General features: G+C 46.0%; 1 protein-coding gene and 1 pseudogene across 8 annotated transcripts; one reads left to right on the forward strand and one right to left on the reverse strand.

Annotated features, from left to right (window-relative positions):
- Window positions 1–282: 282 nt before the first annotated feature.
- Window positions 283–21,252, reverse strand: DHX33 (DEAH-box helicase 33). Of its 8 annotated transcripts, none has more exons than XR_006512160.2 (13): window positions 20,766–21,187; window positions 18,289–18,449; window positions 17,161–17,388; window positions 16,858–17,028; window positions 13,943–14,128; window positions 13,103–13,214; window positions 11,797–11,956; window positions 11,539–11,627; window positions 9,621–9,748; window positions 9,007–9,210; window positions 7,562–7,648; window positions 2,736–3,798; window positions 283–848 (listed from the first exon to the last, which is right to left on the reverse strand). XR_006512160.2 is itself a non-coding variant. In XM_070482504.1 (13 exons), the coding sequence occupies exons 1-12, from the start codon at window positions 21,049–21,051 to the stop codon at window positions 7,609–7,611; spliced, it is 1,926 nt and encodes a 641-aa protein (XP_070338605.1). In that variant the 5' UTR covers window positions 21,052–21,187; the 3' UTR covers window positions 1,617–3,798; window positions 7,562–7,608. The 8 variants fall into 8 exon arrangements, 6 of the variants coding, with proteins under 6 accessions (XP_014688143.1, XP_070338605.1, XP_070338607.1 ...); XR_011493607.1 differs by lacking the exon at window positions 283–848 and adding an exon at window positions 8,305–8,937 and having other exon boundaries at window positions 1,617–3,798; XM_070482504.1 differs by lacking the exon at window positions 283–848 and adding an exon at window positions 8,305–8,465 and having other exon boundaries at window positions 1,617–3,798.
- Window positions 5,830–6,515, forward strand: LOC139040015 (large ribosomal subunit protein eL42-like; annotated as a pseudogene).
- Window positions 21,253–23,296: the final 2,044 nt, after the last annotated feature.

The raw sequence follows: 23,296 nt of genomic DNA on the forward strand, positions 1-23,296 counted from the left end.
GCCAACGAAGCAGAATGTGCAGACTTAACCACTGTGCCACAGGGCTGGCCCTGCACCCAACTTCTGATGCAACATCATTCTTCTGGGAGCAAGAAGCCATGGCTTACATCAGATTTAGGTTAAGAACCGATGTTCCTACCTTACCAGGACATGTAGGATACATAAGGTACCAAGCAAGTAGGTCTTCCCAAATTAGTGGCCAAGATAAGACTAATACTTAAAATATTCTCCACAGCATTCTGTGAATAAGGGAAGGGAGACTGAAGAAAGAAGCCACGCATATCATGTACAAGATTCATTTTTAATAGATTTGATAGTCATGTGCAAATTTGAGCATTCTATTCAAGAACTGATGTTTCTATAGAGCTGTGTCTGTTTTGAACAAGACCAGACTCTCAAAATACAACATAAAGCTGAACCAACTTGATTTTTTCCTGCAAGTTTTAAGATTCTAATCAAATAAAATATAATAAAAATCCTTGCTTCTCCGCAGGTGCAGGGTTTCCTCTGATGCTCAAGGAATGGTATCTTAGGTGCCTGGCCACAGTCCCAAGCACTTCTTGACAGCTGGATTAAGCGGATTTATGTATCACAGCACATTATCAGTATTACCCACAGAGGACAAACTTATCTCCATTCTGGCATGTCCTTACGATCAGCAGAGATGCGGCATTAGGTCAGGGTTTTTACCAAGGACCGGCATTGGCAGTCCTCCCTCATAATGAGATCTGTGTTGCTCTGGGTGTCGCAGGCTCCGTGATGACTAGAAGTAGGAAGCAAATGCCTGAGGCATGCGATCTGCTTGGAGTCCATCCATTGACACGGAGCTGCTCGTGGGAGCTGGTGATCTGCCCAGATGTGGAATTCACAGGTTGGAAAACAGGTGTGTCACATCGTCAGATTGTACCAATTGAAAAAGAGCAGCTCAAGATTATATCACAACATCATTGTGAAACGTTTAACATTCTTAAGAAAGCTTAAGTTTAAAGTGTTCTACCCCCTGCAGCTCAATATAAATAACCATTTACTTCTTTGTAGTAATAAGTGGAGTCAGAATGGATTTTCCAATCTGATTTAATCCCTGAGCAGCTAGGTTAAAAATTAACTTTTTATTTTTTTAATTAAGTAATCTTCTTGGTGACGAAGATTGTCACTGAGCTAAAACCTGTGCCCACCTTCCTCTATTTTGTATGTGGGATGCCGCCACAGCACGGCTTGATGAGAGGTGTGTAGGTCCGTGCCTGGGGTCCAAACCTGTGAACCCTGGGCCGCTGAAGCAGAGCCCGTGAACTTAACCACTACACCACTGGGCCAGCCCCAAAATTAACTTTTTAAAAAGCCCAATAAAAAACTACTGTATTCAAACTCTACCAGAATGTTACAGTGATAAATTTGTTTCTGTACGGAAACATTAAAACTACTTAGAAGCTATTTACATTTACTTAGAAGCTATTTACCCTTTATCCTGCAGAAAAGAATATACATTTCCAGAGACCATTCAGGTAGGTAAGATGGACATAAATTATCCCAAGTTATGTTTTCCTTACCCCAGAGAGCACCTCTTGATAGAGAATTTGCTGAGGAACATAAGAAATCACCCCACTCCCAACTTTTTACCAGCACGATGAATGTTTTATTAAAAATATTTCTTTTACCAAGTCAGGCTAAACATCCTAGGCTTCTATTAAATAAATGAGAAAAATACACTTTAAAAAATTTCTGAAAAACTTTTCAGAAAGTCAGCAACAGTAAGAATAAGTCGATCTGAGGAAGAGCCAGCTAAAAGTCTAAGAATTCAGTAAGATGTATACAGGATCTGTCAAATCCTATTTGGCCTAAATGTAACTATTTCTAACAGAAATAAATCACCAGTACCCAGACAGCCAGACACTGGCTAAAAGCTTGCTGCTCCAGGCCAGGGCTACTGCCCGGGAGCCTGCGCCAGACCTCACACACAGGCACCGACAGAGGAGGCCCAGCAGGGGCGCTCCTGCAGGCGACGGGCTCGGAGAGGAGAGACCGTCCAGTGTGCTCAATGTGAAGAGTCTCAGGCAGGTTGGCCCCCGCTTATCAACTCATGATTCACTGTGTAAGTAAGGACCAAAATATTGCACGTATGTGTTTAAACGAATTAAGCACAAGTAAAGGGCTAAATCTGGGCTTCTTCTAGGGCCAAAATTTCTCTGGGGAAAGATTATTTGCTTTCGATAATTAAATAGCTAAGAACCTTTGGTGTCTTTTCTCTTCTCAAAATATGAGAACAGGAAGACACTGTGGAGACCCTCTAATTCCCTCTGACAAATGTGGAAACTGAGGCTAGACAGGGGTGACTGGCTACGAAACAGGAAAGCTAGGTTGTCCCTAAGAAGGAAAACAAGATCATGGAAAATAAATAAGCAGCAAGAATAGAGACACACCAGATGTGGTGGATGGTGGGCCAGCGATGTCTGGGTTCTCACTGCCATTCGCTTCTGTCCTCCACCCCACTCCCAGCGGCTCTCTGACCAGGGGCCCTGCCAGAAGGGAAATGGCTGAAGTGTAGCACGGAGTCATTCCTTATGCTCACATGTTTGTATGTGCCCAATTAGAGGGAAAAATGGCAACTGGGTATGCTGGAGGCATCATACAACAAGGTCAGTTTCCCATGTTTACACTTGAGATGATTCAGAAGATACAAATCCACCTTTACCCGGGGAACTTCCAAGTCTCCTGAAAGCACAGATAGGGATACGCACCAAAGAGGCACCGAGGACGGACGGAGGCAGCCCAGGGCCCTGCGAGCATCCGTTACTGCTCTCTGCTCGGAGACAGCAAGAGAGAGGTCCACACCCGGGCAGTGCTCAGGAGGGGCAGCGGCCCATGAATTAAGACACAGCAGCACCTCCCTCCTGAGACTTCCAGAGAAGTCAGTCTCTTATGTTTTCTATTTAAAAACTTCACACAGATAGACGTTAAAATAGATCCAAGGACAACATCCAACTCTGCGACGTCCTGTGGTCCCCTTCCAGAAAAGCCCTGTCACAAGAACTCAGGGGATTTTGCTGTACTCAGTTGACATGTAGAAAGCACTAACATCAGGCATAAGCATGGCTCACAATTCATCGAATGTTCCTCGTAAGCCAGGCATAGCTCTGGGTACTTTGCCTTCATTTTCTCTAAACCTCATGTCTCCAACCCTATAAGAACTATTATTATCCCCACTTGGCAGATGAGGAAACCGAGGCTCAGAAGTTAACTAAGGCACCCAAAGTCACCCAGCAAGAACTGATAGCTTGACTTTGAAGTTTCCAAAGTAAAAATGGCATGTCCACATTTACACAGTTCAGTCTTCGGAGTTTACACAAAGATGCTCTCAAGCTCCTGGAAGTCAGGCACATTCTGCTACATTAAAACCTGTCACCTCTCTAGGCGCCAGCCTGGAAGTCAGCTACGAGTCCAGCTGTGGCCCAGAGCCCAGGCACCCGTGGCTCTGGCGGCACCTGGGGCAGCTCAGTTTCTGGTGGTTCGCAGCCTCCTCCTGAAGTACTCGGGCGCGGCCTCGTACAGCCACTCGGCGTCCACCACGCACAGGTCCCGCATGTAGCACTTGTTGGTGTAGAGCAGCTCGGTGTACACCACGCAGGCTGGCTTGCAATGGAAGAGGACAGACGAGGGGTGGATGGCCACCGGCTGGTGGGTGTCTGTAGTGGCATAGGTCCCATCTGGCTGAAGCTCGGCGGTGCTCATGAAGAGGCTGTGTGCCAGGCAGCGGCGGACGCTCTCCATGTCTCCTCGGGACGACGTGATTGGCATTGACATCTGTTGCGGGAGGAAGTGAGAAATGGAAAAGAGTGCAAACATTACTGCCCAGCAGTGCACAGTATTTGGAGCAACCGCACCTAAAACACAGCCCATACCGCAGGCCTAACAAAGTGGCTGATGATGTAGGAAGCGCTCACCTCAGAGGCCTCAGGGAGCAGCATGGGTGGGGCAGAGGCAGAGGAGAAGGAGGGCGGACTGAAAACAAGGAAACTGCAGCCTGGGAGAGGAAGGACCAGGAGGGAGACGATGGTCTATGCCGCCACACCACAGACAGGTTGGGTGACCCAGCGCCCCAGCCCCTCACCGAAACGTCCACCAGGACGCCCCAGTGGGGAAGGCCTTTCCCGCTCCCTTTGACTACATCCTCATCTGCTCACTCCAGTTCGTCTCACACTCTGCCGCCTGTCCTAAAGCACGACTCAGTCGTTCCTCATCCACTCAAAACGCTTGGCATCTCCAATGCCCCGGAAAACAAGGCAAATTTCCAACTGTACGGCCACGAGGGAGCCATCCTGAGCATGCTGCGGCCCTCGGAATCGACTGCCTTCTCCTCCTGGTCCCGCTCCGTGACTCTGCCTTCACATGTGGCTCCCAGGAGACAGAAAGCCCCTCAGCTCTGTAGTGGAAATGTCAGTCATTGATCACTCTCCTTGCTCCACAGGCCTTGCTGAGTGGGTCATGTGACCTCACCTGCTGGCCACAGCTGAAGAGACCAGTGGTGGACACTGGGTGACCCATGCTGGGCCAGCTTCTCTCTTCTAGGCATTTGGAATCTAAACATGGGAAATCTTGCCAATCTCTGTTAGTCTCTCTCTCTTTTTTTTTTTGGCTGGGGAAAATCTGCCCTGAGCTAACATCTGTTGCCAATCTTCCTTTTTTTTTTTTTTAATGTGAGCCACCACCACAGCATGGCCACTGACCGATGAGTGGTGTGGTTCCGCACTCAGGAACCGAACCCAGGCACCTGAAGCAGAGCGTACCAAACTTTAACCACTAGGTCACGGGGCCAGCCCTCTGTTAGTTTCTTGAGAGGACAGGTGAGGCAAGGCGAGGGAAAGCAATCTCTTGCTGAGGCAGAAGGCGAGGAGAGGGAAGGAAGCATGCAGAGAGCAGCCACAACAAGAGGACAAGCAGCCCAGAGAAAGCTGCCCTGGCTCCTGATGGCCTTTTCTGGTTCTGTATCCCCATCCCTCTGGGGCTGGACTATTTCCTGCCTGAAGGTTCCCAGAGTTACCTCTTGATCCCCCTTTTCCCTTTCAGATGCTCAAGGGTTTTATCTTTTGCAATCAGTCAAACCTGGTCAGATGAAGACCCTCTTTATCTCCTTATCTGTCAAGAGATAGCTCCAGTGTCACCACCTCCAGGAAGTCCCAGAGTCCTACAGCTAACGTGGTCTCTCCTTCCAGGCTGCCAGCTCCACCATTCACTGGCTGTGTGATTTGGAGCAAACTACTTAACTTCCTTGGGCTCTGGTTTCATCATGTGCAAAATGGGAATAATAACAGAATCAATGTTATGGGGTGAAAAGAAGATTTCAAATAAAGCAATCACATAACAGTGCTTCATCAACAATGATGACTATCATTATTACTGGCTCCTCACACCAGTTATTCATATATATATATATATATATATATATATATATATATATATATATGTCAGATCTCCTCTCTAGTTGTTCCTTAAGATACTGAGTCTTAGGCATATCTCTAAAACCCCAGGACCGTGCCCAGTGCCTGGCATATAAAGAGAGGCATCATTGACCCTGAAGTTTCCTAAGTTCAGAAGTAACAGAGGAACACCATTTGTACTGTCAATAATAGGCTGAGAAAACTCATGAAGCCAAGGGATGGTCTGGCAGGAAAACTGATCAAGTACAAGAGGGGTTTGGAAAAATGTGTGTAATACAGAGCACAACAGGCTACTATGAAAAGAAATCACTTTAGTGCTAACAATAGGCTGTTGGCATCAGACAAAGGCCGGGTACCCGCGACAACTGTCTCCCAGGAACGTGCAGAGGCTCCCAGGACGGTGGAGGGGCTGTCTTAGCCGAGGCCTTCCACACCAAGAATCACCACAGACCTGTTTATGCGAGCAAACAGTGGGCACCATCCAGTGCCCAACAACAGGAGAACGCTTACAAAACTACCCCCACTTCTGAGGTAAGATGTGGAGCGTCACACAGCTGTTACATACACACGACAGGACTTCACCTGTCCGTGCTAACAGCACTCTCGCAAACACCGTGAACGTTCCTAAAATCCACTGGACTTTCAGTAAGAAGTGTGGCAAGCACCAACCCCACAAAATGACACAGTCCAAGAAGGGCAGGGATTCCCGGGATGCCCAGGGAAAGCGGCATTATGACAAGAGGCAGAGTGGCTATGGTGGTCAGACCAAGCCGATTTTCCAAAAAAGGCTAAAACTACAAAGAAGATTGTGCTGAAGCTTGCATGTGTCGAGCCCAACCGCAGATTTGAGAGAATGCTGGCTATCAAGAGATGCAAGCATTTTGAACTGGGAGGAGACAGGAGGAGAAAGGGCCAAGTGATCCAGTTCTAAGCTTCATCTTTGTTTTATTAGGAAGACAATAAAATTCTGAAGTTAACGTTTGCTTCAAAAAAGCAAAACAGACAAACAAAAATATACACATGACAGGACTTTACAACATCATGTACTCTAAGAGAGAATATAAGCTCATAGAAAACTTTTTGGTGGATAATTTGGCAGTATCTATCAAAATCTAAATTCCCCATCTAGAAATTCATTTTATGTGCACCAGAGCACAGATACATATGTAGGAGGAAGGTCAGTACAGCATAACCTAAATGATCACCACTAGGGGCTTGGTTAAATAAAACATAATGAATACAGCAAAATGATACGAAGTCACCAAAAAGAACGAGACAGACCCATTCAAACATTGAAAGACAGCCCAGGCATACTAAATACTCAAGAAGTCTACCAAGTGGAAAAAAGCAAGTTGCAAAACAAAATGTATATCAGGTTTGTTTTAGGAAAACTTTATATATGTATCCAGGTGTATGTGTATACACACAGACATAAACCTAAAAACAAACATACACAGAAAAAACTTCTGAAAAGATCTACAGCAGCCTGTTAACAGTGGAGGGGCAGGACTACGGGAGACTTTTCAACTTCCTGCATTACATATCATCATTTTCTGCATTGTGTCAATTTATAACAATTACACACTGCTTTTGTAATCTGAAAAAAGTAACAAAGATATTCCTAGTAAAAAAAATCTTAAGAATTCTAAAAATACTGGAAAATGCTTTTACAGTTTATAAAAGCTGAATATAAACTATATATACAATGTAACTAAGCAAAAAATGCATTTTGGGGCCAGCCCAGTGGTGAAGTAGTTAAGCTGGTGCGCTCCGCTTCAGTGGCCCCGGGTTCGCTGATTTGGATGCTGGGTGCAGACACAGCACCGCTCATCAGGCCATGCTGAGGCGGCATCCCACATAGAAGAAGTGGAAAGACCTACAACTGGGATATATAACAACGTATTGGGGCTTTGGGGAGGGAAAAAATGCATTTAAAGACAGGGTTATGAGAAAATAGATCAAAATGGTGGGAGGTGGAATTGTGGGTAACTTTTACTTTCTTCCTTATTTTAAAATTTTCCCACAATGAGAGTTTCTTTTGTAATCAACAGTAACAAGCAATTAAAAATTTTTCACCTAGAAAATAGTGACAGCTTAGTCCCTACAGGAACACCGGGAAGAAACAGTACCTTTAAGCAGATATCCCTGAGCTGTGCTCTGACTTCAGCTACCAGCATCATGTTCTTGCTGTTGACAAAATTCTCTTTGCACCAATCCTGAATAGGAGAAAAAGAGATATCACAATCCTCTCATTTCTATAAGAGAAAAAAAATAATAATTGACTTCACAGGGAAAACTTCAGTTGCCAAAAATAAATATAAGAAAATATCTTTGTCAAAATCATGAACCATAGGGAAAATATTAATAATTTAAACTAAAGTAAAGCCAACGTTTCCCTATGTCAAGTCACCAAGAAAAAAGCTACAGACTGGAATACCCGTATCACTACACCCAATAACGGATGAGAACCTCCAGAATACATACAGAACTCCTACAAATCAGTAAGAAAAAGGCCAACAATCCAGCAGAAAAACAGACAAAGGATACGAACAGATGACTCGCAGAAGAGGAACTGCAAATGACCAAGAGCTTATGTGAGAATTCTCTGTCTCGTGAGGAATCATGGAAATGTCGTTTAAAATTTAACAGAGATACTATTTCACATCCATCAACTTGGCAAAAATTAAAGTCACTTCAACTAAGAGCTGGAGAGGATGGTGGAAATGGGAGCTCTCAGACACAACTATGGGGAGTACAGAGGTGGTGACAACTTTGGGGAGCCACAAGCCTGATGCACCTATCCCAAGACCAGCAGGTCCACTCTGGGTGTCGGCCCCAGAGAAACTCTCCCCTTTGTGCAGAGGAGACCTACCCAGCATGCTCGCTGCGGCGCTGGAAGTGGACACAAGCTGCCAAAGCCGGGGGTGAGGCAACATCTACAGTACATTCTGTGCACGGACGTGAAGTGAAAGCATGGTTGCCCCTGGGAACTTCGACCGACTTCAGGACAGTGGCTACGAGAGGGAGGAAGGACTAGGAAAGGAGCAGATCAGGGCTTTTGCTGTACACAGCATTTTATTTCCTTAAAAATAAACTGAGGCAAACTGAGGCAAATTGTTTACAATTGCTAAAAGTGGGTGGTGGGTTTTTTTTAAAGAATTGACTGCATTAAAATGCAGGCTAAGCATGCACACTACAGAACAATTACTGATTTTATTGATAAATGAACCAATATATTGCTGTTTTCTATCTTGGTCCAAGGAACTGAAATATCATACAAGCAAAAACTACTATGAGGAAAGTTAGGGGCAGGTAGGGGGGAAAATCATTCTGTAGCTAAGAAATCGGGTCACCAAATACTTAATGAACTTGCCCAGGTTAAGCATGAGTTAAACACAAGCAGAGTGCAAGGCTGGAATTACACGTCTTCGCTGGTTATCTCCCTGTGGGCAGACATTTCTGAAATGACATCTGGCGTCCTTTTGGTGGCTCTTTAGATGCTTCACTGAAAAAGGGAAGGGTCTCTTAAATCCCATGCCCGAAAGGAGGCACCTTCTGTACAAAGGAAGCTGACCTTATTTCCGCCTATGTTTTTGAAGGTCCGGTAGATGTTGAGCAGGGTAACGTGATCGCCCTCGCTGGATATGAACTTCTTCCGGACACTCTGCACCTCGTCCCGCCGGGCGGGGGGGTTGTGGAGAACGCTGTCCACGGACAGCAGGGAGACGATGGTCAGGATCTCCTCCGTACAGTGGAATTTGGGGGACAGCAGGATGGTCTGCAAATCAAAATCAAAAACTGTGTAAAAAAGTTTCTTCCCAGTGTCTGAATACAGTATTTCTGTATCTTGCTTTTTCAGCTCCCCTTCTTAGGAGGTAAAGGGCAGGTGTTTCTAAAACCATGACTGTATATCAGTGTTAGTGTGCAAAACAGATGACTGCCTTCTCCGCAGGATTCCAAATTCCACACGGAGAGCTCACGACTTAATATGAGTTTGAATCCTACACTCATTCAATATGAGTTGAATCCCACACAGAACATAAGTCAGTGACAGACACAACGGAGGGGTTGATAATTATTTAAGAGAAAAAGTGAAGGCTGCTCTAGAAGCACTGGATTTAGGAGTCTACTTTGGGATGGCTAACCTATAATGTACAGAAAGGGGACTGAGGAAAGGGTATCATTTACTTTGGCAAATTTGGGTTCTAGAGGAAATGCTGCCATCTTTCTTCCAATTGGAGTCAGGGTCAGCTGGTCGTCCTTATGTTCAAGAGCACCTAACAGGTCCAGTTGGGCAATAGCTGCCTGAATGTGATCTAAAGAAACAGAGACATACAAAGGAGCCAGAAATTCGAAAACAGAAGAAACTCCAGTTAGTTCAGTAGTTGGGGAAGCTTCTGATAACTCTACATCAAACCACAGCAAAGACCCCAATCCCCACGGCCCCCACGACATACTTTCCAAAGCTGTGAATGACATCACTGTCTTCAGTCTTTAATTTGGCAGTATGTATGTGAATTTTACACCCTGCCATGTGACACATGAATTTCACCCACAGATATACTCATACATGTACTGGGACCTGCATCTCCAGCCGCACACGCATAACAATGGGGACAGCGGGTACTCAGAGGCCCCTGGTGAGAAGGACACTATTTACTCTCTTACTCTTTTTGAATTTTGAACCATGTAAATGCATCACCTTTTAAAGAATAAAGAAGCATTTCTAAGGATGTAATAAATATACATACTGAGATGCAATGAAACATATTAAGGGAAAAAAGCAGTGTGCAAATGTCTCAGTCAACAGGAGAATGGATAAATGTATTTTAGTTTATTCACAGAATGGAATAGCATTTAGTAATGAAAATGCATCAACACAAATAAACCTTACAAAACACACAGAATGAAAAGGGAAGTTTATCGAAGAATCTAAACATAAACATTAGAAGCGAAACAACACATTGTCTAGGGACACAGGCACCGAACAAAACACGAAAGAGAAACAAGGGAATTACAAACAAAATATGGGAGGCAGTGACCCCGAGGGGAGGGAAGGAAGCGAGTGGCTGGGGGTCGGGGGCTCTGAGGCACTGGGAATGGGGGCACGGGTGTGGTTTTACTATGCCTTCTACCTTCCACGTATGTCCTTCCTTTATACACAGGAGTTTAGCAATTAACAGAAAATAGAATGTGTAGAGCGGTGCACAATGTGTGCTGCTGTTTGTGTTTTACGAGACTATATATACTTGCACGTGCATAGATCTTCTCTAGAAGACAACCAGAAAACGGCCACAGTGGTTGCTTTAGGGGCAGGAAACTAGGAACCTGAAGATCAGGGGTGGGACCCTTCTACACCCATCAACTGTTTACTCTTTTTTTAAGCAATTGCATTTCTTCACTTAAAAAAGAGACAGAGGCCGGCCCCGTGGCCGAGTGGTTAAGTTCGTGCACTCCACTTTGGCGGCCCAGGGTTTTGCCAGTTCAGATCCTGAGTGCAGACATGGCACTGCTCATCAATCCATGCTGAGGTGACGTCCCAATGCCATAACTGGAAGGACCCACAACTAAAAATACACAACTATGCACCAGGGGGTTTTGGGGAGAAAAAGGAAAAATAAAATCTTTACAAACAAAAAAGAGACAGAGACCAAAAAAAGGGAATATGGTGTATTGAACAGATACCATCATTAAGAATTCTAATTATTTTTGTTTTCTCCATGGAGGGATTATTAATGAAGGACAGGATCTGATCAGATTTCAGTCAAAAGCAAAGAAACTTCATCTTTTCAGTCCTTTCTCTAGCAGAAGTACAATTCCGTTAGGTTTCTGCCATATCCCTTGGACCCCATCGACTACCCTCATTGGTTCCTGGGGTCCAGGAACCCAACCGGAGCCCCTACATGAAGCCGTTGCTTCTGTGCCGGGATGCTGCTGAGAGCACAGAAGCTATCCTTTCACGATTCTGAGCTTCCTCTCTGACAGTTAATGCCATCCACCCAATTAAACTAAACACAAGGAGACCACCAAAACTCTTTCTTGGAGAATCCATTTGCTGTTGTTTGTCTCCTCGTATACCTTCTGTTCCACTGCAGATGTCACTCACCTGGGGAGGGTTTGGACATGAAGTCAAAGGTGAGCACGTTGGGGACTTTCATGGCAAGGAGCTGCAGCATCACACTCGCCAGGTTACACCTGTGAAGAGTGAGAGGCGGGGCTCGTTCATCTGTCCCTGCTCCTCCAGGTGGTGAGTCAGAGCCGTCCACTGAGGAGCATTAGTGAAATCGCCACTCCCGGAAGACACAGCAAGCAGGAAAGCGAGACCAGGGGACAGTGGCAGGAGTGAGGAGGACCTCGGGCCTACCTCTGGATCTCTGGCACGGTCATCTTCTCAAACTTCTCAAACTCATCCTCCGTGTATAGCCGGTAACAGATGCCACTGTCCTCTCTGCCAGCCCGCCCTGTGCGTTGCCAGGCCTGGGTCTTAGACACCCGCTGCACGGCTAACACCTCCAGGCCGCTGTCTGGAGGGAGAATGGCCCACATCAGCGCCTTGCTCAGCACATAAACCAACTTCTACAGTGTGGACAAAAAGAAGCGTTCCTCAGAACACCAGTGATCCTTTCTGCTATATGCGAGTCCAGAAAAACTCAAGGCTACGTTGGAAAGCATAAAACCAGATGGCTCTGCAGTGAAACGAGGCCTTGCAATGAACACTGTGAAATCTGTTACTAAAACATCTGACAAACCTCACGCTCATAGCTGGGGCCCAAGAGAGTAGATTCCAGAGGTTTGGGCTTAGATCCCAAGGTGATAACCACTCCAGTTTGCCCAGGACTGAGGGGTTCCCCAGGACTCAGGACTCCCAGTGCTAAAACCACCACAGTCTCCGGCAAACTAGGATGGCTGGTCACCATATCAATCAGTGACTCGGAAATGGAATGCCTCCAGTCCCTGTGCCCTATATCCTCCCTCCCAGCTCCATTACAACAGAGACACAACGTGACGTTGTTACTCCTAGGAGTAAGTGAGACTAATTTTCCCAATAAAGGTGTACTCTGTGCCAGGCACTGGAGAACCGAGCCCTTTCACACGTATTATCTCCAAGAGATATACGTGCGAAAGTCAGCACTCTCGAACGCTTAGTAATGCATTTCAATTAAACATTTAGGAGCGGTAACTTCAGCTGCCTCAAATCCTCTGTAGAATAAGGCAAGGTATAAAGCAGACATGAAGAAAAATGACTTCAAGCAAGCTTCCCACTGCATATTCTCAGGAAATAGCTAGGGCCTCACCCAGCCTAGGGGTCTGTTTCCTTCCCGGGAGACCTGGAGCTCAGACCAACCCTCCTCAACTCTTATTTCTGACGAGAGCTTCTGATGTGGTGTCACGCTGTCCCTGGCCTTCAGCCATCATTCTCACCCAAGTTCTGACAGGTCTCGGACCCGGTGCCCAGGTCCCTGATCCTCTGTTCCCAAGTTTGCTAAAGCTGCCCTGCCTCGGGTCTCCTTTCTGGGCCTGACCCTGGATTGTCTCACTCGTGGTGCCTGCCACCCAAGTCTGTTAGTTACAAACATGAAATGCTCATTTGGGGGAAACTGAGAGACTACAGGAAACTCAACGATGCTCACTACACACAGAAGAGACATTCATGAGCTACAAATTCTCACCAGGGTTATACTTCTTTGCTTTAACCATGCCCGTGTCAACTACATATTTTATTCCTGAAATGGTTATGGAGGTTTCAGCGATGTTGGTTGAAATGATCACTTTGCGATAGCCCTAAAAGGAGGAAGAAAACCAAAAAGCCAAATGACACACATATGATTCAGAGGTTCAAAAGTTTTTAAACATATTCCTCACCATTAATTTCCACAGTTCACTCCAGATCAAGAAAAGATGACTTCGTTATTAATGAGAATTATTAATATTGATGGTCGGTCATTAAATTGGGTGGGGGGAAGGGAGATGTTCCAGTCTTAAAAGCTTGTTTTGGGGCAATGAGATGTAGTGGAACGGGCACAAGGTTCAGAAGCAGGCAGACGGGGCTGGACGGCTGGTCCTGCCAATTACTTAGGATATGGCCCTGGAGCAACTGTTACTTCACCTCTCAGCGCCTCAGTGTTTATCATGGGATCATAACCGACCTTGCCGGTTCTCAAGAGGATGAGAGACATTGTATGTAAAGTGTCACTTAGCACAGTGCCTGGCACAGCACAGGCACCCAATAAATGGTACCATGGACAAATAGGGCTTGTTTATGTTGGACCTGAGAAGAGTCACTCATTTACCTTCCAACTGTTGCCTCTGCACTCTCCCTCGTCCCCGGACAACCGCTTCCCTGTTCCTACTGCGGAAGAGCTGGACCTGTGGCTACATTCTATTCCTGCAGCTTTTCAGCCAGCATACCTGGCACCTGTGCATCCTGTCCCTTACACCTTATCCGGAGTCTGCTGACAGCACACAGGCCGCATGGGACAGGGCTGCGACGCGGCAGGTGGTGCACTCACCTTTGGGGCTCCCTGGAAGACGCGGAGCTGCTGGGCGTAGGGCAGGGAGGCGTACAGCGGAAGGACCAGCATGGAGGGGCAGCCATCCGGGAGGTGCTTCGCGATGTCTCGACAGGTCTTGCTCATTGCTTCGATCTCCTCCTGACCAGTGAGGAACACCAGGATGTCCTGAGAAGAAGGGGCTTCCTATAAAAAAGGTAGAGTGGAATTACCAGGCCTCAATAGAAGTGTGGGCGCACAGGAAAAAGACAAGGGTCATCGATGAAGTTTCCAGAGTTATTTTTCTTAACCACGGAGATGTACATGAGCCTAAACATTGGCGTCTCCCCTGGGGGAAAACCCTTACCGATAAGGCAGAAAGCCGTAACTTGCACAAGTTAGCCAGCTATGTTTAAAAACCAGTTAAGGAAATTCTGAAGGAAAATCACCAAATTGCTTTCGCAGGAAGAACAATACCATGAAAATCACACTCAGCCAAGCAAATAACGTCTGCATAAAGCTTCCTTCCCTCCGTAATCATCTTGAAAGGTGAAGCTGACAAAACAGAAGACAACTTGGGGAAATCCTGATCTATGGAGATGACGGTCATGCTGGAAAAGGAACCCTTACGCAACGACACCATCAAAAGCACTTCCAGGGGCCAGCCTGGCTGCATAATGGTTAAGTTCGCGCACTCCGCTTCAGGGACCTAGGGGTTCGTGGGTTTGGATCGAGGGCACAGACCTACACACTGCTCATCAAGCCATGCTGCGGCAGCATCCTACACACAAAATAGAGGAAGACTGACATAGATGTTATCTAGGGACAATCTTCCTTACCAAAAAAAAAAAAAAAAAGCCCTTCCATACACCCAAGGGCACACTGCTTGAGCCACCGAGGTTAAATGGGTTCTTCTCCTTGCAAAGGGAAGAACATTCAAGTGTTCACAACATTCCCATTCACCTGAGCTTTCTTTGAAGTCTGTTCAGATACATTAATTTGTAAAGTGTTTGAGTGGCAAAATAACTTTTTAAATGTTTAATAATAATAATTGTATGTGTGTGTGCATGTGTATACATGTATATATATATCATATGTATATATGGTAAATATATATATTTATGTGTGTGTGCATGTACGTTTTTTAGCCCAGTATTACCAGGACAAATGTTCAGAGGAACACACAGACAGGATAAAATCTAAAATAGTTAAAGCTGCATCAAGGGGAGGATTCATCAAAGCCACCATATCACCTGAAAGCACCTGCTGGCATCATTCATGAGAAATTCTCACCTCAAGTTTGCTTTTTACCAGTTAAACAATGCAGATCGACCCCCTCCAAACACGATCAAAATTGTTGACAACGAAGGTGTAAGTCCAGAAAGACATGGCCAACAGGAGAAGAGAAGAGATCAGACGTTTCAACCCCTTTTTGAAAGATGGAAGAGATAGGGGAGGAGGTGGATGACTTGGCTAGGCACAGGAAGTTCCCACCTGGGTGTCTGCTAAGGGGAACAGTGACAAGAGATGAGCCAACTTCCCTGCAGAAGCCAGAAAGGCTCAGAACTCAGGAGCAGGCGGAGGCAGGCTGTGCGAGGGTGAAAACCCAGGACTGGCTCAGTCAGAGTACAGTGCTGTTAACCCCAAGGGCCCTCCTCCACCCGATGCAGCCAGGAGGCTGAGAAGACACAACTGTCATAAGGGGGTTTAACACAGAGGACAGTGAAGGCAAGAGTCAAGACAACAGCTGTGCAGAGGCCAAGAAGAGCAACCTGTTCTGAGCAGAAAAGCAGCATAAAGGACTCTGGGAAAAAGTGGACTGTGTTTAAACACATAAAAAAGAATCATGATTGGCATATGATAGATGCTGGAACACGTGGGAAAAAATTAGCCGTAGGTACACAGAAAACTTGTACAACTGTGTTGGGCAAGGAAGGAGGCATTGAGATGGTGCAGTGTTGGCAATGCAGGATCATAATATTGTACGTGCTGAGATTGATCTAAGAAGCATTGTGATGTAACTCTGTTGAGGGGATGGAGGGAAGCGAGAGGAGGGGAGGGGTATTTCTAAATCATCACCTACCATGGTAAGAAATTAACATGTAACACCTAACATCAGTAAGTCAAAAAATAGCAATATAAGCAGGTTGTTTTTAGAACTATGACAGTAATATCCAGGGGAATAGCTAAGAAATTGAAAGTGGTTACCCTAAAGAGCAGGATCTGGGATGGGGAAGGAAAAGCGACTGCTGCTTTTTTACGAGCCTTTTAGAATTAACTGCTTGACTTTGTAAACTTTAAATTATGTGTGCATTATTTAGCTTAAAATAAAAATTAATTTAAAAAGTATGCCTCTAAATTTTTTCAGAAAGTTAATAGGAAGGTAAAAAGTCAGTCTTATACAAATTAAACAAAAATGAGGTGACAATCACTTAAATTTTTAAATGTTTAATAAAATGGGAAGAGATTTTTGAAATGTTTCTCTAAAACAGCTTTTTTCGAAAAGAAAACTAAATTTGAACCCACCATTGGGTCAATACCAACTTTTTTTTAAAAGGAGATAGAAAATATCAGAGGATACCACACGTGGTAAAGAAGGCAGTATTTCATAAGACTTATTTCAGTTATATATATTATGAACTACGTTGCAACATAGAATGTGCTTCTGACTAGGGGTTATGATCAAAAAAAGTTTGCAAGCCACCGCTCTAATATATAGAAGTTTTCTGGCTCAACTGGGAAAGATGCTGGTCAGAAGTGAATTATTTTTCTTTTTCACAGGAAATAAGAGAAACCAGAAAAAAGGATAAAAATATCCATCCTAACGATTCAGCTCACAAACTTGCTTCATTCAGTAGCTTTGCTTTTTAAGACTGAAAGCTCTATTAGCTCCAAGGTGAGGCAGACCTTTCCAGGAATTTACACCCCATTCCTACCTGGTGGATCTGGAAGACTGAGACTAGTGCGGCGTGCAGGTAATCATGCTGAGGCTGTTTGGTGTAAAAAATCTGGATTGGATGCTGCCGACCCTCCAGGTAGAGCACGGGGGCTCCATTGAAATACTGAGAGAACAGGTCCACATCCATCGTGGCTGACATGACAACCACCTGTGGATGAGAGGGAAGGGGAGGATGGGACACAACACCAGGACAGCCTTCTCGCTGGTTCTGAAGCAGATGGGTGAAGGGAAGAGGCTGAGGAAGAAACACGGGCCTCCTTCCTAAGCCTGCTGTGCCTACCTTGAGAGGCAGCTTCCCCAGTTCCTTTCGCCTCCTCTGTGCAGCTTTCACCACTCCAAAGAGCACATCTGTGTGGATAGTTCGTTCGTGGGCTTCATCTAAAATGACACAGCTGTACTTCCGAAGCAGGGAGTCTGAAATTGCTTCACGCAGAAGCATGCCATCTGTCAGGAACTTGATCCTGGTGTCTTCTGAGGTGACATCATCGAAGCGCACTGTATAGCCAACCTGTGTAGAGAAATTATTCATTCATCAAACACTTGTTGAACAGCCACTATGTAACTAGCATTGTGCCAGGCACTTGCACTATCACAGTGAACAAGACCAACACCGATCTTCCCTGCTCCCTTGGGAGCATGCAGGCTGGTGGCGGACACAGACAACAGGTATGTTCCCTTAACTGCAATTATGATGAGCATTACAAAGAATTTAAAACTAGCCTCCTATCCCTAGTTACTTAATAGTTTCAAGTGAAGCTATGTACAAATATGAAAACACGTCCAAGACGTTTTTAAGTGAAATGCATAAACACAAACAAATGCAAATAAATCTGACTTATATACAGTTCTGGGACTCATTCTCAATACCCACATATATACTAGAAAAATGCTTACAATTTTTTTGTGTGTGTGCATGAGGAAGAAAAGCCCTGAGCTACCATCTGTGCCAGTCTTCCTCTATTTTGTATGTAGGATGTCTCTACAGCATGGCTGATGAGTAGAGTAGGTCCACATCCAGGACGTGAACCCACGAACTCGGGCTGCCAAAGCAGAGTGCACGGAACTTTAACCACTCAGCCACGGGGCCAGCCCTCTTACAATTTTTTAGAAAGATATATAGATCAGAGATTTAACAGAATTTACTGAAGCTTTAAAAATGCTCAAGGGAAACAACCAATTTGTCCAACTTGCCAACAGATTTCAAAACCAAAGCAAATGGCAATGATAGTCTGTCAGACCCTCTGATCTCTTAGGAACTGATTAAAAAAACCCCACAAAAACTCTGAGATAGGCCTAAACAATTGTGGCAAGAAAGAAGCTGGCTATGTGTAAGAAGTCTTGTTCAGAAAAATAAAAGGCAGGGGCACGGGGTGTGGGGACAAGAACTGTTAGTAAAGAAATCTGGTACCAGCTTCCCAAGTTCAGTTCTTTTCTCATCTGAGACTCGAGTAGCAAGAGAGATGGCAGCCACGCGGCGAGGCTGGGTCACAGCAATGACGCCCTGGCGGCTAATGCCCGCTTCGTACAGGTACTGAGGGATCTGAGTCGTCTTCCCAGAGCCAGTTTCCCCTAAGAAAAAATAAAAGTCATTTAAATGCAAATTGAAACGATATCAGCAAACCAAGTCAGAAGGAAAAGACAAAACAGAAAACTCTAAGTTGATAAAGCCCCAGGAAAATGGGCACTCAGGTATGTTGCTGGTGGAGTGTTCATTGGAATTGTTTCTAGGAAGGCCAAATTATATTAGAAAAATCCTTAAAAAGTTTATACTCTTTGACCCACAATTCCACTTGCAGGAATTGATTCTAAAGAAATAACTAAAGACGTGTTATTCAACACTCATGACAACAAAAAATTGGAAATAATATAAATGTTCAACAATAGGTAACTGGTATAGTAAAAACATAAAATGAAATACAACTGTTATGTAAAAAGGATGTCGTGCCTTTCAAAAGAATAAATGAGATTTATGAATTCTGACACGAAGACACATCCACTCATACACGGCAGCCATAACAAACTCCTCCCCATTCCCTAGCCTGCTTTCTTTCAAACCCTCTGCCTCTGCCCACACTATTGTGAAAGACCTGCTCTCATGTCATCATCTGCCTGACAAACTCTACAGGATGAGTTAAACCTCAAACTCTCTCCCCTGGGCTGCACTGGTGGTCTCCACTGTGCTCCTCAGTGCCTTGTTCCTCTCTCTTCCAGCACTGACCACCCTACATTATGCAGAAGTGTTTTAACGTTTCTGTCCTCCTGCAATACCGGAAGCTCTTGGAAGGCAGAGAAGGTCTGTCTGTCGCTTCCATGTACTTGAACGTCCTGCATACAGCAAGCACCTAGTGTTATTTCCTGCCCTCTGTGGGTTGCTTTAACAATGCCTAATTAGAACAAAGAACTCAGTAAACCTGCGCATCCTTCCCCCTCCCTGGCTACCACTACACCTCTCTGACCTCAGAGTCTTATAGTCCTGTATCATTCCTGTATTTCCTCCTCTCTGACTGCTCATCCTTCCTGACCTGGCCAAGAATCATGGACTAAAAATTTGATTCTTCTGCATTCCTCCCACTGAATCCACCGGGCAAAACCCCTAACTTGAATCAATGTCTCCCTGTCCATCTTTTCTGCTCCTACACCAGGTAACTGAGCATCACTAAAGTAAAATAACCCAACTGCACAGACAAAGACCTGAGTTTGTAGTGGGGCCAAATGCACCCGGGTACCAGCACTACTATTGATCCTTTTCTTGCTTTTGCAGCCTGTCTTCTGTCCCCATCCTCCCCGAGGGCCCACATGAGGCCCTATGACTCCCATTCTCAGCAGAGCTCCTGTGCCTATTTCATAGAAAAAGTGAGTCCTCAAATGTGATCTCCCTCTGCATCTCCCTACATTCTGCAGTCACACCCATTCTTACCTCCTTTCTGCAGCCCCCCAGCCTCTTGGGTATCTTCTCCATATTTCAGGCCACTATGCCTGTAGCCCTTGTTGTAGTGTCCCCCTTCCTCATGCCCCTTGGGCTCTGCTCTGTTAGTGCCTGCTTCCCATCTTCAGCCTCCCTCTCTACTGAGTTCTTCCCCTCAATCTAGGAATACTTGCAAGTTCTCAGCTCCCTTCCCATCTTTTTCTCAAAACAGAAGCCTGCTCCCACTGCCTTCATTCCCTCACCTCCTACTTACTCCTCAGCCCAGTGACAACGCATACCACACAGCTCTGCTGAAATGGTGCTCCATGGGATCCACAATCAATACTTCACATCCAAATCCAGTGGGCATTTTCTGGTTTATATATTACTGGCCCTCATTGGTGCTATCTGTCCACTCCCTTCTTACAACTCCATTCCTACGACTATGGCTCTCCTGGGTCATCCTCTCTGTCCTCCAGGAACTCCCCTTACTTAAACGTTAGGAATTAAAGCCCCTTGCAATCAGTCCTCGACCCACAATTCTGCCTCTTAGTTCATGCACCAGAAACTACTACTCCCAGACAGAACGGACTGTTCCTCGCCTCCACTACGTCTCCTACGCTGCAGGCTCTCCCTTTTGGGCAGACTGCCCTCCTTCGGGGACCACCTCCCCCGCCGCCTCCTCCCAGACTGGCTCAGACCCACTCCTCTAGGCTCCCAAAGCCCCCGGTACACCACTCTACCCTTTCACACGGAAGGTGAGTCTTTGCCTAACACTTTGGGCACGCCCACTGGGCTGTAAGCACCTCCAGGACTGGGCTGCCTGACTCTCCCCGAGGCCCCTCTCCGAGTTTGGAACAGAAAAAACGGTCAGTTTTGTTGTAGAAACGAATGAAAGAGGTCGAAAGGCACCTAAGACGACCCGGTCTCGCAGAGCCACGAGCGGGGAGACTGGAAGGAGGCGCCCGCGGGCCACTCACCGATGAGGACGGCGCTGTCCAGGTTCCGGAGCTGGGCCAACAGCTGCCCCCGCGCCTGGAAGATGGGCAGACTCCGGCGCTGCAGCTCTACAGCCTCTGGGTAGGGGCTGGCCGCGGGCTGGGCCAGGGGCGGCTGCGGCCTCCGGCCTCCTCCCCCGCCGCCGCCGCCGCCCGCAGTCAGCAGCATTACCACGCGCCTCCCGGGAGGGCAGGACCCGGCGCGGCTCGGAGGCCCAGAGGCCGGCCGGAACCTCTTGGCCGGCGGGAAGCCCGCCTCCTCGGGCATGTCGGGAGGGCACCGCAACACGAGGCGCGAGGACGGGCAGCGGCTGCCGCTCCCGGGACCAGACAGCTAGCGCGCCGCCCCTTCCCGCCACGTGCTGGCGGCTCCCGCAGCCATCCAGGTCCTCACGGCCACCCCCAGCCTTTAGGAAAGGGACCGCAACTCCCAGCATGCACTGGGAGCTTGGGAAGGCTTTCACTTCCTGAGGCCGGGGTGAGCAGCGTCTAAGGTACAACGGAAGAAAGGTCCGGAGAGACAACAGCGAAAGACCGGGCGTACCGTTCCGCGGGACCTTAACCTTGGATAATGACAGTCTTCTCTTTGACTGTTTTATTGTCCTGGTAACACTTTCCGGTAAACATGCGTTTTCCCTTCTCTGTTCACAATAATACTCGCTCTTCCAGGAAAGTACTTAATTTTGTGAGGAAGAAAACACAAACAGTTGCATTATTTGATCCTCTAAATAACTTATTTGATATGGTAGATATTGATAGTATCGCCAATTTACAGATGAAGAAACTGGGCCTCTGAGATTACTTAAAGTCATTCAGATGGCACAAAATCTGAATGTTGAAAAGGAAACTGGTGATCACCTTGTGTTACAGAAGAGGAAGGAGGTATATGATATATTCTATGACAATCATCTGTTCTCCTCAGAAAGTGACTGTCTTACTGGACATAGTCTGCAGGAAAAGAGGGAGTTCAATGGAACTAAAATTTACCCTTCCTTTCTCCAACTATTCCTGTCAGACTCTCAAGCTCTCCACAAGGCTCCCCAGCCCCATCATTCACACACCAATCAAGGAAAGATTCAGAACTCCAGGGGGAAAATAGGATATAACTAGTTCCTCCTTCCCCTTCTAAATTCAAAGCTCAGATAATTTGCTAGTTCGCCACAGAAGGACTGGCAAGCAGCAATTTCCTCTGCATACAGGAAATGTGATTTCCAGAGAATTCATCATAAGCTTTAACCCATGTGAAGGACTTTGGCCATCTTCTGAAGTTCATTTCCATGAAACTCACCCGGTTTGTGAACCTGTTAAAAACCCTCCTGGGGCTGGCCAGGTGACCAAGTGGTTAAGTTCCCACGGTCAGCTTCCACGGCCCAGGGTTTCACTGGTTCGTATCCTGGGCATGGACATGGCACCGCTCATCAGGCCACGCTGAGGCGGTGTCCCCCATAGCACAACCAGAGGTGCTCACAACTAGAATATACAACTATGTGCTGGGGGGCTTTGGGGAGAAGAAGAAGAAAAAAAACCAATAACCCACCTTTCCCTTTCCTCCAGCTCAGAGGTAATTTTCCTCTAGTTGCTGACAGTATAGTGACTAGGGGTTATGGAAATGTGCTTGTTGAACTAATAGCAGATATGTGTTTAAGAATAAAATGACAAAATCTCACTTTTTACCCCTAAATATTAACTTAGAAAGGCAACCCAAAACCAAAAGGGAAAATAACTGTCTTAGTCTGTTCAGGCTGCTATAACAAAATACTGCAGATCAGGTGGCTTATAAACAACAGTAATTTATTGCTCACAGTCTGGAGGTTGGGAAGTCCAAGATCAAGGCACTAGCATGGTCCCTTTCTGGTGAGGGCCCTATTCCTGGTTCAACGCTGCCGCCTTCTTTCTGTATCCTCACATGATGGAAGGGGCTATGGATCTCCCTGGAGCTTTTTTATAAGGCATTAATCCCATTCATGAAGGTTCCACCATGTGATTTAAGCACCTCCCAAAGTCCCCACTTCCTAATACCGTCACATCAGGCATTAGGATTTCAACATATGAATTTGGGGGGGCACAAACATCCAAACCATAGCAATAACTAAATGTTAACTCTCAAATTATGGACCTTGAGTATGTAAAAGACAGATGTCAGCCCTCTTTCCCAGTGTGCCTTCCAGAGTAACCTAATGCAGGAGACATATGCTCCAAATGATTTCAAGAGTCCAGGTAGGTAACATAAATGGGTGAAATAATCTCTTGATAGAGCACATGCCCTATCTCTAGAAGCAGTCACTAGTTACCTCTAGGCAATAGCTGCCATGCAGGCCTGGTATTGCCAGATCTTCCAGTTTTTTCTGGAAAAGCCAAAAATGAAGATTTTCATGTGAAATCTGTCAATTTTAAATGTTGGCTCTAAAAAATTTTCTTAAATGGTACAGGCAAAATAAACCACATGTGTGGGTAACTCACCCATAATTTCTGGCCTAATGACCCAGCTATCCCTCCAAAAGAAAAGTCTCTTG

Source organism: Equus asinus, chromosome 13 (assembly GCF_041296235.1).
Source record: "Equus asinus isolate D_3611 breed Donkey chromosome 13, EquAss-T2T_v2, whole genome shotgun sequence".
Lineage (NCBI taxonomy): Eukaryota > Metazoa > Chordata > Mammalia > Perissodactyla > Equidae > Equus > Equus asinus.

Coding starts and splice junctions, on each gene's coding strand:
- DHX33 (XM_014832657.3), bottom strand. CDS start 21,051: ATGCCCGAGGAGGCGGGCTTCCCGCCGGCCAAGAGGTTCCGGCCGGCC. Junction 13,215..13,942: donor TCTTCCAGGGAGCCCCAAAG/GTGAGTGCACCA, acceptor TCCTCCTTTTAG/GGCTATCGCAAAGTGATCAT. Junction 11,957..13,102: donor AGCAAAGAAGTATAACCCTG/GTGAGAATTTGT, acceptor TTCTCCCTCCAG/ACAGCGGCCTGGAGGTGTTA.